A 20,914-nucleotide genomic window follows, 5' to 3' on the forward strand; every position below is an offset into this window, starting at 1 on the left:
CAACACTGAACCTCGCCAAGAAGATTTACATCCTATAAAAGAATATGCAAACAAAGAGTGGTAACTTATTAAAAAGACTTTTCTTTTATACTGATATGTAATTAATACACATACAGTACTTTGCTATCATTAAAGCAGTGCATCACCTCTCCATTGTTACTTGGGTTGCTATTTGCTGCAGAGCCAGGCAAAACAACATAGGTTTTAATTTTTACTATGTTTCTTAAACTGCAATAAGAACATCTTTCAAAAGACATTAAGATAACATTAGTTATATTGTTTGTCTATAAATAATCTAAGTATTAATACATAGATTTACTTATTTAATAGGCAGAGATGAGTGATATTTTAAAAGTCAACATATCAAATAAAATATTCCTGTTTCATATTAAAACAACAAACAGCTGCTGATTTTTGCATTGTCATTTTATTTCTTGGTTTCTATCAGCATTTTGTTGCAGTATTCTTTCCAGATGGTACATGCCTTCAGATATCTGGCATAGTACTCTGTTTATATTTCCTTAATTAATCCAACCCTTGTCTAATTTAAGCTCTCAGTCATAATTTATTTGCCGTAGCAACTTTTCAGCTTAGTTGCATGCACTTTTAGACATTAAAAAAATCTTTGATAAAATTACCAAAACACAACTTGTACAAATATGTAAATAGTTTGTGAATGTTAATCTGAGTGTAAAACATAAAATCTGAAACATAAAAATAACATTTATTGTACAATATTCATATGTTATTGAGGTATATGTGTGGACAATGATTACCTGTTTAAAATCTACAGCCCCAAAACTTAAATACATGAATTTATTTGTCTCATATTTCAAGAGCCTATATTAAATAATTAATAATTTAAAAGAACACAGACACAATATTATCAAAATGTATCGCCTTAATTGACTAATATTTGCCCCATATATTTTTAAAATCATAATGTGGACTCAGCCACAATATTAGCAATCTGACTTGCAATAAAGTTTGAATAAATGATTGAAAATCTAAGATAGTCTGACTGATATTGTTATTCTTTCTCCTACACTGTTATGCAACTATCCAAAGTAAACTTTACTGTTGAACTTATTCTAACACAGCTTGTGGTGTGATATATAAAACAACTTGTGCTTTTATGCGCTATTTCAACAGAAATGAGCAGATGTATCTTTAAGAAATATTATGATATGATAAACAAAAACTTTTTTTATTGGAAGCAAATGTTTCAAAGCAAATTTCAACAATAGAATATGACAGTTTAATATTTCAGCCAATGTAAATACGTTGTGAGTTTTCAAGTTGACCACAACAGGAAATGGAAGGACTGCTTGAGTACATGAAATAGTTTGCAAAGTATAGCTGCAAACCTGTAGGTTATTTGAATGTAGGTCTGGATGTTGATTCGTTGAATGTATTTTGTTAAAGAGTACTTTTATTTAGCTCGTCTATATGACAAATCTAATAAGAATTTAAAAATGTCATATCATGCTATAAACTGTATAAAAATAAGATTGCAATGTTGTCCACAATAATCACTTATTCACAAGCAAATTCATGCTTGAGAAAAAGATCTTTAATTTTGGATGAGAGACTTAACAAGCAATCCAGGTCTTTTTCAACATACAATTTCAGTTACATCACACTGTAAACTTTTGCTATAAATTTTGTGCCTTATGATCTTCACAGATTCCCTACAGTACAGAAACAGGCCCTTCAGCCCAACAAGTCCACACTGAACCTCCGAAGAGTAACCCATCCAGACCTATTCCCCTATGTTTGCCCCTCACTAACACACCTAACACTGTGGGCAATTTAGCATGGCCACCTAACCTGAACATCTTTGGATTGTGGGAGGAAACTCATGCAGTTACGGGGAGAATGTGCAAACTCCACACAGACAGTTGCCCGAGGTGGGACTCCATCGAGGGTCCCTGACACTGTGAGGCAGAAATGCTAACCACTGAGCCACCATGCCACCCTGCACTTATACTCCACAACCACCTGATGAAGGAACAGTGCTTTGAAAGCTAGTGCTTCCAAATAAGCCTGCTGGACTATAACCTGGTGTTGTGTGATTTTTAACTTTAATTTTGAAAAGAGGCTGTGAAAACATGAATTTGCTGAGCCTCTCAAAAATAGAACCTCAAACTTTTAAATCCTGTAAAGGTGGAAACAAAACTTACAATTTAAGGAGGTAGATCATTTTTAGGATTGTTGATCTGCATTATAAGGATTACTTCAAACCTTTTCAGAGAGTAAGATTTAGTAACACGGTGGCTCAGTGGTTAGCACTGCAGCCTCACAGCACCAAGGTCCCAGGTTCGATTCCAGCCTCGGGTGACTGTCTGTGTGGAGTTTGCACATTCTCCCTGTGTCTGCATGGGTTTGCTCCGGTTTCCTCCCACAGTCCAAAGATGTGCAGGTCAGGTATAAATTGGCCATGCTAAATTGCTCATAGTGTTAGCTGCATTAGTCAGGGGGAAATGGGTCTGGGTGGGTTACTCTTCAGAGGGTCGGTGTGGACTGGTTGGGCCAAAGGGCCTGTTTTCACACTGTAGGGAATCTAATCTAATCAAATGACACTGTCCTGATAGTGAATAATGGGAAGTTCCAGCACAATCAGCCCACAGTTATTTGGAAGGTCTCTGTGCCACTATGTAAGTGCAACTTCTCCTTCTCCTCCCCAATTCCCACTCTCATAGGAAATTGCATGTGGAACTGTTTTGCTTAGATTTCATATCTAATCACAGCTTCATGTAAATTCCCTCCGTTTTTGTGTTTCTTTCAAGATAGGTCCACCAGACTCTTCTACAACTCGTTGATATGGACAGTAATTCATTCTGAACTGTTCCAGATTTTTTCCTGCTGTTTCCTGGTTTATTTGAGTAATGGAGGATTAACTGAGATTTTTGGAATTTCATTGTTATACTCCCATAATTTAAAAAAAAACTGACCTGCACTAAGCTTAACCCACCTATAATAGCAGGAGCAGCAGCTCCATTATTTCCACCCACATTGATGACTTTGTATTCACACTTGATTTATACAAGTTTTTAGATTTTGGTGCCATCAAATGACTGGCACAGATCATTTGGCTGCAAGTCACCATGGCAAGATTGTGGCATAAACCAGCATAAATTTTAGTATTGGACCCAGATCTTCTGATCAAACTCCATAATCCTCAGTGCCAGGAGGCTGGGCTGTCAGGTAATTGTATACATGTTTAGGGTATGTTGGTGGATTGGTGGTGTTAGTTGGGGGCTGCCAAGTTGGGTCCTGTTGGGGGGGGGGAGGGTTGGCTTTCAGTTTGGAGGGTTTCATGTCAGAGTTAGAAATGCAGGTCCCTTTAAGGTGCAGAAAGAAAGCTCTGTTGATTGCAAAGTTGATTCTGGGCCAGAAAGTCCAAGTTCAACTCCCATCTGCCATAGATACAGGCATGTTTGAGTGTAGTTTACTGGCCAGCAAAGTTAGATGACTGAGGGTGGCCATGATAGCCAGATGTGCAGGTAATTCTATGGGAAAATATAAGAATTGGCTAAATGTTCAATATAAGGGACAAGGAGTGAGGGTTGTGGATTTGCAGCAGGGAATATGATAGTGAAGAACTAGAAAACAGTTCTAGTACTGATTTGGGGGATATATTTAAGTGGAAAAGGTCACACATAGTTTTCTGTCAATGTCAGCAACTAAAATACACATGGGCCAACTTAAGGTTTCAGTCAACTGGCACAGACGTTTCTTATCATGATCATTCTCAGAACTACCTGTTTCATGACATACTTCAAATATGTAACTGCTCAAATGTTTCGCAGACATCCTGTTAGGAGTAGTGCAGAGAGATTTCAACCTGGGAAAAGGTTGCAGCCAGACAAAGCAACTGGGTAGCATGGTTAATGGAGAGCTTTCTCAAATGATAGATAATAGGAGAAATTCCCACGATCGCAAAGTGTTTGAGGCTACTAGTGGAATGGAAGATACATATCATGCAAAGGATTAAACTAAGGGAGTTACAGAAGTGGAAAGAATCCAGCATCTATTGGAAGGTTGATGATAGTGACTAACTTGCATTCTCACACAGGTGGATTTACAAAGTAACCTCTTCCCAGATGGGACCTATAAAGCCAAGGCTAGGTTGATAGCTACATCTATTATGGAATGTCTATGGACAAGAGGGCTTATGGGAGACTTTTCTGAATCTGGAAAGGAAATTTTCAAATATGTTTTAACTACTTTAACATCTTTTCAAATCTGTGAAGCTGCATAGATATCAAAGCAGCACTGCTTCTGGGCAAGCTGCTCAAGGGGAAAGTAGTTTTACAGGCCGCAGAAGAAGCACCAGAATTACAGGAAAGAAAACAAATGCATTTATGGGTTAAATGGTACTTCACGGGTATTTATCAGAAAGGCCAGCTCAGTTAACTTCAGGGTGCTCATAAATGAAGGTGGACCTGACAATCTAATGGTAAAATAATGGAAATCTTCCAGGCATCTTTACGATGCAAGTAACTTTCTTTTTTTGTGGGAAGGGGGAAGAGTTGGGATGGTGCATCCCATTTTGACTACGAAGGAAATATCAGTCAAATTGGGAAAAATGTGCGTTTGGAAATTAAGCAGGGTGAGCCAAATGTAATTCTACAAGAATCATACTTCAACAATGCCAATTATATTGCAATTAGTCATACTAAATCTGGACAGAAAGATGAGGATGAGATGGAATAGCTGAGGAGCATCATTAAACAGTTGAATTGGTAAGGCTCACAGACCAGACCAGATGCAAGTTTTGCTGTGCTGAAGCTTAGTCTGGCCATGAAAAATCCAAAGGCGGATGATACCTTAACAACAAATATAACTTTAACAAAAACTAAAGTAGCGATGTATAGGCTGAAGTTCTCAGCTTTGGGTGATCTCAATATTGTGACATTTATCATTTTTAGTGATGCGCTGCATGCAAATCTTTGTGATGGATTTTCTAGTTGTGGTATTCCTTGTGGGAGAAAATGAGAAATGTTGCTCACTAACATGGGAGCCAAAGGAAATAAGTAGAGTGATAATCTCTGGCTCTCATTGATGATGTTGGTGTGGTATGGGATCCATTTGTCTAAGGTCTTGGAGGAAGTGTTACACGTAAAATAGACAAGAAAAAGAATCCGAATAGAATGCTCCAAAGATAATTGGTCCTTGTGATAATACACATTCTACAAAAAGTGTGAATGATAAAAAGGCTTAGGTTAGATTGAGCCAGTTTAAAGGAGAAGGCGGAATGGAAGGACATCTATAAGCTAAAGAGGATAGATCTGATCATCAACTATCAGAATGTTTTAATAAGAGTTTCAATAATGCCTCGACTGAAAAATTGTTGAAGGTTCTCGAAGGAGGATGACTCCCTCTCTAACACTGGGGATCTGATTTTGTTTCCGTAGCTACATACTCTTGGATAATTACAATTTTCTCTAAAGGTAAGAGAGGCTGTCAGAGTTAGATATGCAGGTCCATTTTAGGAGCAAACAGGACAGCTCCAAAGTTGATTGAGAGAAAGTAATGCTCATTGGATTTTGGTATTTAAAAGCTGATTTCTCCTCTTTTCTCTGGCTACATTCACACCAACATGCCCTTAAAGAGAGGAAGTGAATAGTGCATGGTGGAATGCATTATTCCCTCCTCCAACTCCATTTTAATTTCGGACCCTCCTTCTCCCTACTTTTCTCTCGCTTTTATCATTGCACTGTTCCTGATGGCTGTGTTTGTAAATTGTTCTCTTAACTAGAAACATGGTTATGGCAAAAAAAATACTGAGGTGCACAATAGCATCTCTGGAGAGAAAAAAATTCAAAAAAAGCTGAGTTATAAGGGCTATTATGGTGCAATGGCAATGCCCCAACTTCTCACAGTCATACTGCACGGGAACAGACCCTTCGGTCCAACTCATCCATGCTAATCAAGTTTCCTAACTAAACTATCCCCATTTGCCTGTGTTTGGTCCATAACCTCTAAACCTCTATTCATTTACCCACCCAAATGCCTTTTAAATTTTGTAACTGTACCTGCATCTATCACTTTCTTTGGCAGTTCATTTCACATAGAAGCCACCCTCTATGTGAAACAGTTGCCCCTCAGATCTCTTAAATCTTTCTCCTCTCAGCTTAAACCTTTGTCCTTTAATTTTGAATTCCCCCATCCTAAGGAAAAGAGCTTTGCTATTTCCTTATCATTGCCCCTCATGATTTTATAACCTTCTGTGAGATTATCCCTTAACCTCCTATGCTCTAGTGGAAAGAGTTCCAGCTTATGCAGCCTCTTCTCATAGCTCAAGTCCTAGCAACATCTTGGTAAACCTTTTCTGGACCCTCTCCAACTTAATAAAATTCTTCCTATAGCAGGGCGACCAGGATTGTATGCATTATTTGAAAAGTGGCCTCACCAACATCCTGTACAACTGCAAGATGACATACCAACTCCTGTACTCAGTGCCCTGAGCAATGAAGTCAAGCGTGCTAAACACCTTCTCAACCACTCTACCTGTGATGCAACTTTCAAAGAACAATGCACCTGAAGCCCTAAGTCTCTCTAGTGTTTGGCAATGCTACCCAGGGCCCTACCATTAACCATACCAGCCCTGCCTTTGTTTGTTTTACCAAAATGCAATACCTTGCATCTATCCAAATTAAACTCCATCTGCCACTCCTCAGCCCATTGACCCAATTGATCAAGATCCCTTTGTAATCCTTCTTCACTGTCTACTATACCACCAATGTTGCTGCTATCAGCAAACTTACTAATTGTGCCTCCTAAATTCTCATCCAAAAAGTTTACGCTGAGTCTGTGTGAAACCCCTGCCCTCCTTCCACCCTCCCCAGAGTTTAACTCCTTAGTCATCTGGTGGAAGGGAATGCTGTAATTGGGAAAGGCTCCCTCATTGGTGGTGAACAACCATGTCCTGACAGTGAGGCAAGTGTTGGGGTCTGTGGACATAGAGCTTGTGAGGAAGCTCACTGGGGGCCAATGTCTGCACAAAGGAATGATTCTGAGCCGGGAGGCTTGAGTTCAAGTTCCACCTACTTCAGAGGTGTTATAAAAACATCTGAACAGGTCGATTTAAAAAATAACAAATAACTGAGTTCTTTCCCAGTGAGACTTTGGCTCTGGACAGGGAAGGGAAAGGTAGAAATTGATGTTTGTGCTAAACCATAAATTTACAATAAGCTCTGTAAATTTCTGAATATGTTTTGCTGCCTAATTCATTGCATGGATGTTGGTGTATGAAATAGGGTGGTGTGAGACTGGGTTGGATCAGGAGTGGGGGGATTTCTGATTCAGAGTGCAGGAAGGGAGAGGGGGGGGTGACAGGTTGAGTGGATTTGGAGTGAACCTGATCTGGTCTAGTGTGTGTTCTTGTGGGTTATCGATTGGGAGTGAGAATGGTGGAGTCTGTGAGAGTGACTGTGGTGTCACTGAGTGTTTGAGATGCAGTTGTATAATTAGCCTGGAGTTACAGCAGGTTTAAGTCTTGTAACGTTTCCTAGCTAACTCAAAGAAGTAAATCAGTTGGAACCCACCAACTCTAATGCAGAGTTTGGTCTTTGTCAGAGGATTTCAGTGTTTGGTAATTGCCCATTTTAAGCTTCATATTCCATGCCAATTGCTGCGTAGTGTGTCAGGACTTTTGCATGGTCCTGATATACATGTTGTTGGGTACATCTAGTCTCCAACTATTCAGAGATCAGAACGTCGGGACCATTGCGTTGAGTAAATTACATAAATTTACTTCTTCACGATGAGCATTATTTTCTCCTTTAAAAGTTACTAACATTCAACACACTAATTAGGAAATAACCTTTGTCAATATTTGTGATGGTTATTAAAATGTGTTTTATGTTATTTGATTTCCTCTAAGTTCTGGTAAGTGTATGTCCATTAATATTGGAAATATGTAGATCAATACTATTACGTGGTTTATTTTTCAGCCATTGAACTTAAAAAGTCTGCCATTGCATAAGGCAATAGTCATGGATTTTCTAAAATGATCAAACTTATCCATTAACTCAGATTTCCTCCTTTTAAAAAAAAGGAACTTGTCAGTTTAACGACAACTGCAAGTGGAGTTTTGCTCCATCCTTTGAAATGCACATTTACAGTCCTGTTACATAGACCTCTTTGCCGTCACCTGAAGTTAGTACTCGTGTATGTGTACGGCTCTGCTGCAGTTCATTGATGCTTTCATAATAGTTTTCTGTTTGTGCCTCACGCGCAATCTTCTGTATTTTGCCACTCTTAATAGCAACATTAATTTTCTTCCACTTTATGTTAATTGCTTCGTAGCCTGGGTCAGGTTCTTCTTCCTCCTCCTCCTCCTCTTCTTCCTCTCTTCCTCTTCCTCCTCCTTCATTTCTGAATTTCATTCCCCAGGTCCTCTCATTGACTGAGGCATAATCAGGTTCATCCCCTGTTATCTGAGTGCCTGAGTGCCACCGGGGACTCTTGATGGACTCATATTCTGATTCTTCTTCATTTAAATTCCCAGTTGACCAGAAGTGATGATTTAACTTGCCTTCTTTTTGGAGTCCTGTATTCAGTGATAATGGTATTTCCTTTCTGGGACCTTTTTTAACCACCTTGGAATACATTGCTGCAATCTGTAAGAGAAAATGTATATCAGATACAGAATTTGATGGTATAGATTCCAAGGAGGAAATAACTTAAAACTAAAATTTGTGGAATATGAAGTCATAATTAATGAAGTCTCATATCACAGGAGTTGATCAGAATTCCTCTCTGACATTTGCCCTGATCCTGGGCTTGTGATTAATGATGAACAATTACTTAAAACATCCGTATGATCTATTACAGTTTATTATTAATTGATTGTCAATATTAAATGAGAGGAATTAAGGCCTTATTAAAATAACAGAAACATTCTTACAAATTTGTCATGTTTACCTGGCTCAATTTTAAAACAATGATTCCTATTGTCTCAATAATGCAGGGGAGGCAACAGCCTAGTGGCGTTATTGCTGGACTATTAGTCCAGAAATCCAGGTAATGTTCTGGGGACCCGGGTTTGAAGCCTGCCATAGCAGACGATAGAATTTGAATTCAACAAAAATCTGGAATTAAGAGTCCAATGAATGACTATGAATCCATTGCTGGTTGTTGGAAAAGCCCATCTGGTTTGCTAATGTTCTTTATGGAAGGAAACTGTCATCCTTACCTGGTCTGGCCCACGTGTGACTCCAGACACAACAATGGGGTTGACTCTTAACTGCCCTCTGAGCTATTATGGAGGGGAATTAATGCTGGCTTAGGCAGTGATGCATGCATCCCATGAATAAATAGAAAAAACAATTATGTGGAAAATAATAATTATAGCTGAGTTACTGCGTCAAGTATCTTGTATGTAAATGATATAAATTAAATTAGGGGTCATAGTTTTAAGCTGGTTGGAGGAAAGTATAGAGGGAATGTCAGAGGCGGATTCTTTACACAGAGAGTTGTGAGAGCATGGGATGCGTTGCCAGCAGCAGTTATGGAAGCAAGGTCATTGGGGACATTTAAGAGACTGCTGGACATGCATATGGTCACAGAAATTTGAGGGTGCATACATGAGGGTCAATGGAGGGCACAACATCGTGGGCTGAAGGGCCTGTTCTGTGCTGTACTGTTCTATGTTCTATCTAGGTTCTATGTTCTAAACAATAAAACAAGGAAGTAACATTTGTATTGCGGTATAAATTCAATATTGCTTTATCATTCCACCTGGGATATAGGCAAAAGTGAGGACTGCAAATGCTGGAAATCAGAGTCTAGATTAAAGTGGTGTTGGAAAAGTACTGCAGGTCAGGCAGTATCCGAGGAGCAGGAATGCTCCTCAGATGCTGCCTGACCAACTGGGATATATCCTAATGGCTGATCCCTTATTCTCAGACTATGAACAATTGTTCTTAAATATCCAGCTAAGACATACAGCCTCTCAGCATCTACCCTGTCAAGGCCCCTAAGACTTTTATTCATTTCAATATGATCATCTCTCATTAATTGCAAGTCCAGATAATATAGTCTCATGCTATTCAATCTATTCTCATCACTTCCTAGGATGCAAGGACTGTCCAGTCTAATAAATCTTTGTTGCACCCCTTCCTTCAGCGAGGACACCAAACTGTACATTGCATTCCAGCTGCAGTCTCACAAAAACTGTCTCTAACTGCAGCAGGATTTGCTGATGTTCTGATCAAGTTGGATACCTATTTCCAATCCTGATCAGACAAAGTAAAGCACGCATTTATCTTGACAGGAGTTCTCTGTGTGGATATCCAAGGTGGTAGCTTTCTCAGCTGATGCAGTCTAGTCCAGGACAGAAATATACACAGAAATGTACAAAGTGCCTTGGTGCTGAAGCCAATCTTCTTTTTCATATTCTTTTCTGTTGCACTTCAGAATTTAATGACCTTGATGCCACTTTCACAGTCACTGAGACATGTAAAGGTAAGGGTGAGATTGGGTAAAGGCGTGTGGAGAATAGGATGCTGAAGTCATTGAGGTGGATGAAGGGGTAGGGTGCCAGGTGGGTGCAAAGGCATGGTACCAGTTAGGTGAAGGAGGTGGTGCCAGATAGGTAACTGAGTTGCGTTGGCCAGTGGGTGAACGGCTAAAATGCCAAGTAGGTGAGGGGATCAGGTGGCAGGAGGGAGGAAAAGTAGGATAACAGATGAGTGACAAGTCAGGATTGCAGGTAGTGCTCAGAGTAAGTTGGGGTTGGGTCGTATCCAGGGTTTGGGAGACTTGTGGGCTGTCGCGACCGATCTGGTCGGGGAGGGGGGGTGCGAAATGGTCTTCAGAACCAGGAAGGATGCAGTTGAGTCAAGTCAGGTTGGGGTGTGAGGTGTTTGGGTTTGTGGCCTGGAGGCAGGTTGTGTTTGGTCAGGCAGGAGGGGTGTTGCTGGTTGCCTGAGGGTGGGGATCGATTGCAAAGGAGTTTGTGGGAGGCTTGCTTTCGGGTGGAGTGACTGGAGGAGGAATCAGTTTGGGGAAAGAGCCAGGAGTCAGGTGCAGCAAGGTGGGTATTGGGTCCACTCAGGGTTGAAAAGTATGGTGCTAGAAAAGCACAGCAGGTCAAGCAGCATCTGAAGAGCAGGAGAGTCAATGTTTCGGGCATAAGCCCTTCATCAAGAATGTAAGTGTTTGGAAGGGGGCTGAAAGATAAATAGGGTGAGGGTGGAGGTGGGGGGAAGGTAACTAGGAAGGTAGTAAGTGGATGCAGGTGGGGAGTGATTGTGATAGGTTGGTGGGATGGTGGAGTGGATGGGTCGGAAGGAAGGTGGACAGATAGGACAGGTCAAGAGGGCAGTGCTGAGTTGGAGGGATGGATGTGGGATGAGGTTGGGGTAGGGGAGATTTGGAAACTAGTGAAGTCGACGTTGATGCTGTGTGGTTAAAGGATCCCAAGGTGGAAGATGAGGCATTCTTCCTCCAGTCATCGGATGGCTTGGATTTGCCAGTGGAGGAGGCCCAGGACTTGCATTTCCTTGGTGGAGTGGGAGGGGGAGTTGAAGTAGTTGGCCACTGGAAGACGGGTTTGTTGAGTGTGTGTATCCAAGAAATGTTCTCTGAAACACGCTATGAGTTGGTGTTCTGTCTCCCCAATGTAGAGAAGACCACATCAAAAGCAATGGACACAGTAGAGGAGGTAGGTGAATGTGTAGGAAAATCTCTGCCGGATGTGGTCCAGTCAGGTGGGTGAGAGATGAGGGGAGTAGTTGAGGATTTTTCAGTTTGTGGGTGGGAGAAATGGCTCTCCTAGGGGGTGGAGATTGAAAGTAGAAATCAATGGTGAATGGTGGTCAATGTAACAGTTTTCCAGAAGTTAGAACAGGTTTTAATACGTCTAACCTTTCCTTAGTAACTATTTGAATAAAGGCAGTCTAAAGTCTTGGACTTTAGGGATGTTATTGGAGACTTCCAGACACTGAGTAATTGCTCTTGGAAGTTTCAACTAAAGAGTTCATCCTGAAGTGTAAGCTGTATCAAGATGTTCACATGGTACTGATGCTCCAAACTCATGTCCACGCTGCTGCAATGACTATCCTCCCTTTAGAAAATTTCAGTCACAACTTCTGAGTAACTATGATAAAGGCTAACATGCCACTTACCTTCCTAATTGCTTGTAGTAACTGCATGTTGACTTTCTGTGATTTTGTACAAATACCCTTAAATCATTCTGCATAAACCAACAGAAATATTTGGGTGCTTGCTGTTTAACAGTTGAAAACACATGGAATTGGTCATATGTATCACATCAAGTCTGGAACATTGGCCTCTGGGAAGCTTGAACCTGATGCCTTAAAAGTAACTAATTAATGCTTTTTGGACTTAGCATGTGACCAAACAAATTACACCCTTGTTGATGTAATTCTTCTTATCAATGTCTGTGGTTTAGATATCAATTAATGCTTAACTATTAGAAAAACATAGCAATGCTTCTGTACACGTACTGGTTTATTAGTATTAATTGGTCAATTTATTAAATGGGATTTCACCAAAATAATGAAATGAAGTTTGGATTCGTTCTTGCTGATGGTAATTACATAATGGGATTCTCTCCTTACATTGTTATTGAAGTAGATTCTATAAATTCAATTAAAAGATAGATCATTGCTTGAAACAAAGGAATACGAGAAGGCTGACAGCATGAGAGTAAAACCATCTGCAGATCGGTATTGCCTTTTTCATTCTGTAACATTTTATAATGTTTAAACAACTAAATTAAGTTTGAGTTTGCTTTTTTTTGGTCTTTGGGAATGTTCATTTAATATAATCATTTTTAATGAAAAACAGAATTGTGGTTTGAAACATTGTTTGGATGAATCCCCTGCAAATATTGTCACACTCCCAAGAACCCCATTTCCTCTCCATCAGAAAACACAATTTTAACTTCGTGCAAAGAAAACTTAGCAGCATTTTCTTTAAGTTTCATATAAATAGAACAATAATGTCAGTAAATTATCATTAGTAAATTAATAACTACAAGAAGAACACAGAATTCTGAGAGAAATCTGATGATCATCCAAATTCCCTAAGATTTTGTTCCAAAACTCCTGGGTCCAGGGAATGAATTTGAAAGGTTACTTTGAATGAGATATTTTTGGATGTTTATCTGACAGATTTAGTTCTTAGGACATCCAGGGACAGCTTGTCCTGAAATATTGCCTTGGAAGAACTTAACAAGTTTATGCTACAACAGATGCAATATTTGCTGCATCATGAACTTTTGCAAATACATTTTTGGATAGCCCATGTTACTGTTTTAAATACTGTCTGTGATAATATCAGTAAGAATGTTAGCTCAGCTCTGTGTTGCAGCTGTGGTTACATATAATTGATAACAAATCTCATCTCTTGGATGTTGTATAGTATCTGCTACATGGTTGTCATCTGTTACATGACTGCAACTAAATAGTGGCAAGAAAGTGTAGTTGAAGAAGTCTAGGGGCCCTGAATAGGTTTTCCGCAAAGGCCTTCAAGTACCTTGTATTGATGCATTTGATTCTTCAACTTGAGTCGAAAATAACTGAGGTGAATGTGCAGTGAGGAACAGACTGAAGCATGTTGGGGGAAAAAAAATTGATTTTGAAAGACTTTTGAAAATAAAGAGTTTTTCAGTGGCAGTTCTAGACAGTGGATAATGACTACATAATTTTCCTCTTATGCTGGAAGATATGTGACAGAGAAAAAAGAACCAGAATTAATTTTGATTAACTCAACAATTAACTGACATGTGCTGATCAGCCACATATTTTACATATATTCTGTTTTTTTAATGTTAATATTTTTGTTTTATCTTCCAATTAATTGTACATATATTATGGCTTTCTAAAATTTATATGGTTCTCTGTCATAGTGGAGGAGGTCATCAGGACAAATAATAGTCACTGGTGACAGCACACTCAAGTGGAGATGGTTAAAGAGTATTTTACTGGCAAGTGAAAGACTGTAAAAAATACTATTAAGTTTATTTGTTAATCCACTGGTGTACCTTTAGTAGAAAGTCTAGTCTACAGCCATTAATTATTGGGTGAACAAATTTGGTAACCATCCATCTAGAAAGTCAATGATGTATGCTCCAAAGCAGTCAAATGGCACACTGTAGTTGAAAACCACACGGTATTAACTCTTGAAGCCCACTGTGCTTTCCTCTTTACTCTCTTTCCTTGCCTTCCTGTCAGCTTCTTTTCACTTCTGTATGCAGTACACTTTCCCCAATTTGGTTTGTTATTAAGCTGAATTTTCCAAACTCATCATTAAATGCAATTTTCAATTGGTGTGCAGAATCAATGCTCATCTACTGCAGTCCACCACAGTCGTCAGGATGATTAGATCGTTCAGTGATGGCACAAGTAGTACAATCTAGTACAATAATCAACCTAACAGTATGGAAATCAATAGTAGCAGTAAGTTGGCGCACTTTTTGGTTTGTTTCAATCTTTGCTGCTTCATTATACTTCTTATCTAGTCCAAACGGTATTACTGCATACAAAAGCAGAGCAAAACATCCTTAACATTGCATGCCAAAGACAAAAATGTAAAATCAAACACCCCTTGACATGCGAATTTCTTTTTGGTGAGAATGCAGAGCTCATTGCACGCAGTAAAGTAAAGCTTAACAACTTTGCAGTAACTTTTAATCTGGTTTGTGATGAATTCAGTTTAATTATTAGACTGAAAGACAATGACTTTGACACTATAGAGACTGAACCAAACATTTTAATAGCTAACACTGTCTTAGAAGTAGTGCATGTTATGCTACTGAGGATCAGTTGTATATATAATTAACTTTTAGTTGTCAGTGTTAGCTCAGTGACAGCATTTTTACCTCTGAGCCAGAGGTCATGGGTTGAAGCCTCATTCAAGACAAGTAGTCACATAACTTAAGCTGACAGTCCAATAAGATTCTGAGAGAGTGCTTCACTGCCAAAGATATTGCCTGAAATGTTAAACTGAGGTCCTAAATGCCCTTTCAAATGCAATTTCAAAGACTGAATGACATGATTTGAAGGTGGACCCACATTGGCAATGTGACAATTGCTCAACATCACTAAAACTGAAAAAGGGTCACTGGACTCAAAGATTGACTCTGCTTTCTCTCTACAAATGGTGCTATAGCTTCTGAGTTTCTCCAGCAATTTCTGTTTTTGTCACTAAAACAGATTTTTGGTCATTATCACTTTGCTGTTTGGGAGCTTGCTCTGTGTAATTTTGGCTGCTGCATTTACTACATCACAATAAATGCAGACTTTGCTTTAAAGAACTTTAAGATGTTCAAATGTCATGATAAGTACTTTATAAACGTAAGTAACCTATTTCTTTCCTGCATAGAAAAGGGAACAACTGCATTTGATCAATTGACTAACTTTGTGTAGGAATAGGAAGATAGACTTGCATTTATATAACAATTTAACATTACCATCAAATGTCTCAAAGCACTTCATCGCCAATGCAGTATGTCTGAAGTAGACACTGTTATATTTTAGAAATTAACATTGAATACCACAGTATGAATTTGACAGATACATGTCCAATAACACTGCACTTGCCAGTAAGATTGAGAGCATAGAAGCAAATTAACCGATTTCCACACCTGTTATCAAGATTATGTTCTAAGTATCAATTCAGAAAAAAAAATTCTTGACATCAAAGTACTCACAAAAAAACTATATTGCCTAATCTAATAACTTTTCTCCATAGCTTGGATGGAAGATTGGCATATTTTAAAGAATGAGTTGTGTGATTAATTGGCAGATTTAGGCTCAGATTTAAAGATACTTGCAAGGGGCACCCAAAAGCTTTGAACACCAAAAAGCTTTGAGAACACCAATTAAAATGAAAATGATTTGTTTTTCCTCATAAAATTAAGAAAGAAAATCTCTCCCCTTAAGGCTTGATGCATCTATAATGTCACTTCCTTGTAAACCTGTAGGCTCTGTCAAGCTGTCCCTTTCCTGTGGCCATGTCAACATTTAATAACAGCCCCATTAAGTAGTTGAAGAAAGTATTAATAAAGTGACATGGGAAAGAATAGGGTTAGGATTCCTACTTACATGGAAGATAACCACCAGTAAAGATGATTTGGTTGAATGGCTTGTTCTGGTGTTGTCACTTGTAAATTAGTCTATGTAGATCAAATTGCTGGCTAAACAGCTTAGATTTAACCTTTTGAGTACAGTAATCTACAGCTGAAAGAAATTATTCTTCATTCACATATTAGAAAATAGGATATATTTGCAGGAATTAACAGTAAAACATGATGCTGCGCTGCCTTGGATAGTTGATATTCATTTGGCAGCACAGTTGTAAAAAGACACAATTTGTAGAAGCTTCACCTTGCACTTAACTGGACTATTTGTAAAAATTATCGAGGAGAAAGTGAGGTCTGCAGATGCTGGAGATCAAAGTTGAAACTTTATTGCTGGAACAGCACAGCAGGTCAGGCAGCATCCAGGGAACAGGAGATTCGACGTTTCGGGCACAGGCCCTTCTGTCATTCCTGAAGAAGGGCCTGTGCCCGAAACGTCGAATCTCCTGTTCCCTGGATGCTGCCTGACCTGCTGTGCTGTTCCAGCAATAAAGTTTCATATTTGTAAAAATTATCAAAGTCAAGAGAAAAACAACATTTACACTGTATGGGAGGACTGTACTGATTAATAAACAAGAGGACTCTGACTGATAAAGGCATTGCCATGGAGAATGCACCAGTTAACATTAACTGCCAAGTTTTGTTTAACTTTTAACCCAGGCTGATTGATTCTGGTTGGATTAGACATTGTCCTGAAAAATTAACTAAAGAATGGATGTCAACTATTCTGTTGAGATGAAACAGGTGTAATATATGTACATGTTCTTCTTATCAGCAAAGAACAGGGTCTTGTATATTAATGGAGGTAGCTTCCAGTATAGACAAGTATGCCACAATGCAATTCTAACTGACAATCCTAACTTGGTTGTTAATGTAATCTGTTGCATACTCAGGGTTCACAAACTTCTTAAGGGATATGTAAATTGATATAATTTGCCAGTGTTTGGATTGTATGACCTTCATACCTGGCATCATATTGGAACTGCAATTCATATACCATAGGGAATACCATTAGCTAGTGCATTATCCATACCAATGCTTCTACCAATCAGAGTCTATTTGCCATCCAATCTGCAGTCTTCTTCCATATAGTATAACTGTTATTTTCCCTTTATTTGGGCATGTCATGTGAATTATCCTGATGAGTGCAGGATGAAAAAAATTGACTTACTTGATATTGTTTACAGAATCAGACTGATTATGATCTGGTTACTTTTCATTTATGCCAGATGGATACTTAAGTTTATACTGAATTGCCATACTCTGCTATTTGCATAGACGAAGCAGTCAGTATAAGCTAAAAGTATTGATATCTCTATAAAACCAACAGAAAAAGTAATCTGTTATGCAACATTTGATTGATAACACTAACAGGTGACATTTATTCTGCCCATATGTCAGTTGCAAGTTTTGTTCTTTATCTGATAATTTAATAGTCTGTGCGACAATTATGCTTTCATTTCTGGCCCAGAATGATTGAGAAATGAATACTGAATGTTGTCTTTTAACAATCACAGTCTGTTCCTGTTAATTCAAAACTTCTCCAAAACCCAAAGCATTTCCTTAAAAGCTTTTCTAATACTGTAGTAGAGGTATAAGAGTGATCGCTGTAGAAAACACAGCTGACACCCATTTATTCCTGGGGTCTTGGCAGAAGCACCACAGCATTACAAGAATTTTGAAATACATTCACAATTTATATATGAAGCTCAATGTATCAGCTGGGCAGTTTTATTACTTGACTTACACTATGTTGACATTAAACGTCAAGTTTCTGGAACAGATTTCTTGGTTTCAATATTTTCATTTCAAATAGTTTTGTCTCCAAAGATAGCCCACTATTTAAGTGGCTGTGTGAAAGTAGCATTCTGCCTATATCCTAAGAATGGGACATTTGCTTTTCTGCTTGCTCATGGCAAAAATGAATCAGAGGTGGGACTATAACATTAAATTTTATGACCTTGAAAAGTTACCCTTTGAACTCCAGTTCAAAACACTATTGTTAAAAGAAATTATCCGTTAGATCAAATGAAGCTTATCTTGTATACTTATGAAGATAAAACCTGTAGTAATCTTAAAATGTATTATTTATGATGCATTGTTATGACAAAAAATTATAGCAAGTCAAGTCCTAGATTGGGTTTGTGGAGTATTATTATGTAGTCAGCTTATGAAGGAGTTGAGATAGATAAAAATAAAATAAATATCTTTCATTTACCTTAGGACATCACAAAGCTCCACAATGAATGAAGTTCTGCTTGAAATATAATAATTATTGTAAAGTAGGATGTGCATCCTCAATTTACATATAGCAAATCCCCATGATTGACAATAAAATAAATGTTCATGTCATTTGTTTTGCTGATAATGACTGGACCACAGGAAGTAGGGCAGAAGACCAGCCCATCACCTTCCTACCCACTCTTGTGATATGGAGGGTGGATGGGAGCCAAAATTGGCAGCTCACCCACCATATATAAACAAATAATTAGGATTGAATCAGCTTGTTGAAAGCTCAATTGACCCTAGAATTACATCAGAAAGTCTGGAATTCATGACATGTTTGAACAGGTTGCCTAAATGATTTCCAGCATCTGCAGTCCTCACTTTTGCCCTGTCTTAAAGTAATTATCTGTCCATCCCATAATGTGGTTAAGGTGGGTGGGAGGGCTTTATTTTACAAGTTTTAAAACAAAAAGTGCAGGAAAGAAGCTGGTTGTGAGGTGGTGGTGGTGGGGGAGGTGGGGTGGTGGTGATGTGTGGAGGAGAAATGCCATCTTCAGAGAGTGCCTTTTGTGCATTTGGGGTACCACCCCTAGAAGGTAGTGTCCCCTGTCCTTTCTCCTCACAAAGAATTTAAAACTCCTCGTTCTTCATTGCTTGATCCCCTTTATAAGCTGACCTAATGTTCCCTGCCCAATGCTCTCAACTTATTTGTGTTTGGGGATGCACTGGGCCATATTTTTGGAACAGATTGCCTGCTGTTCTGGCAGCACCCATGACAGAGCTCTGGGGCTGCCAAGACTTCTGGAGATGCCATACAATCTGATTGCTGGCAGTTTGCCTCAATATAAACTTCTGCCCAAAGCCTGTGGCAAGTGACTTGAAACCATACTTTTAGACCGAGAGGCCAGTACGCAACCACGCTAGTAAAGACAATTAGAGCAGTAAAAACAAAAGCCATGTGCAGGCTCAGTTATACGTGGATATTATAGATCATAAGCAAACTTATAATTAGGTCAATAGATATAGTTAAATAACTAAACAAATGAACAGGTTGACGGATTGATAGGTAGGAGACTTAAGAGGAATTTTCACCATTAGGAAGTTACAAACCTCTTCATCTGTGAGTGAATGGAGTTGTTCATGCGATTTGTTGAAACTGTAACCTTTTCCCTGTAATTTGGAAAATATTTCTATAAATACAGTACAACATAATATTTTAACAGAATTCACCATTTCAAAACATACTTTAAAACGAGCACCCGAGCTACAAATCTTCACCCAAACTTTGAACATACTTTATAGTTAGCTACAATTTATAAAAGAATCAAATTTAATTATATAACCTACTTCAGAACTGACGGCAATTATACTATTATGTCCTGTACCATGTGCTGGTACTTGAATTTTGTCTGTATAATCAGCATTTTAAAAATTATTCATTCACAGGATCCAGTTATTGTTGGCAAAGCCAGCATTTATTGCCTATCCTTAATTGCTAAGAAGGCAGTTATAGGTCAACTACATTGCCGTGGATCTGGAGTTATCTGAAGGCCAGACCAGATAAGGATGACAGATTTCTTTCCCTAAAGGACATTCATGAACCAGATGGGGTTTTATGTGAACTGGCAGTATTCACTTGATCGCCATTATTTATTGTCGATTTTATTGAACTCAAATTTCGCCATCTGCCATAGTGGGATTTAAATCCATATTCCCAGAACATTGGCCTGGGAATCTGGATAACTAATCCTGTGATATTACCACTGTCATTTATTTCCATGTAACAAAGTAAAAGTCTGTACCAGAATCTATTTGAGAATTGCAAACAGGCAACACAATATTTATATAACAGGCAGGAAAGCATGATAATCTTAGGCCATCTTAGTATTTCATGGTTGGTCACTCATGCCTAATGGCAAGTCCTGAAATTCAATTTAGAAGCGATTTAATCCTTCGTACTTTCTCTGGTAGACTTCATCAGGCTGTGGAAATAAGGACAAATCTTAATTTTAACTGAAGGCATTTTTAAAAAGAAAACTGAGCTAGCAAGCCTGGTGGGACGTCATGAAAGAGGTCAATGTTTCCTCTGTCACTGACAGGACCTGGCATTAATATGATAGAAAGAAGACAGACCTAAAGCTCTAAGATAAAACTACAAATCAATTTGCCATGCCAATGTGACTGTCCCTAGTACATGTTATAGTGTTCCTCTATAATCTGTTATTTCTTTCCTTCTACTACATTTGCAGCACTTAACCATGTTGAATATCACCGTGCAAGGTCATAGCATGAATATGATCTGCAGTTGATATCTAAAATGGCCACAATACTGAAATCTTAAAGATATCCTTTTAATACAGACAGAAAACGTCCTTTTACTAATGCAAAGGAAAGACTGAAGATTGGGTACATGTTTTCAGGACCATAAAAAAGTACAGCACATAAGGTAATCATTTGACACATCAAATCTGTGCCAACCCTTTTGAAAAGAAAACCACTTAGTCATGTTCCCCTATTCTTGTCTTATATCCCCGTAACTTTTTTCCTCTTTCATGTAAGCAAGTCAAT

At 38.6% G+C, this 20,914-nt stretch overlaps 1 protein-coding gene across 2 annotated transcripts in view; it reads right to left on the bottom strand.

Moving 5' to 3' along the window:
* Window positions 1-408: 408 nt before the first annotated feature.
* LOC122560140 (phosphoprotein associated with glycosphingolipid-enriched microdomains 1-like) overlaps window positions 409-20,914 on the bottom strand; it is a 113,396-nt gene continuing 92,890 nt past the window's right edge. For both annotated transcript variants that reach the window (XM_043710433.2, XM_043710432.2), the window contains exons 7-8: window positions 19,457-19,516; window positions 409-8,630 (exon numbers count right to left, since the gene is read on the bottom strand). In XM_043710433.2, the coding sequence (XP_043566368.1) occupies window positions 8,127-8,630; window positions 19,457-19,516 (564 nt within the window). In that variant the 3' untranslated portion in view covers window positions 409-8,126. The remainder of the gene's footprint in view (window positions 8,631-19,456; window positions 19,517-20,914) is intronic.

This window comes from Chiloscyllium plagiosum, unplaced genomic scaffold (assembly GCF_037043375.1).
Source record: "Chiloscyllium plagiosum isolate Xiang-an unplaced genomic scaffold, Cpla_swu_hap1 HiC_scaffold_15, whole genome shotgun sequence".
Lineage (NCBI taxonomy): Eukaryota > Metazoa > Chordata > Chondrichthyes > Orectolobiformes > Hemiscylliidae > Chiloscyllium > Chiloscyllium plagiosum.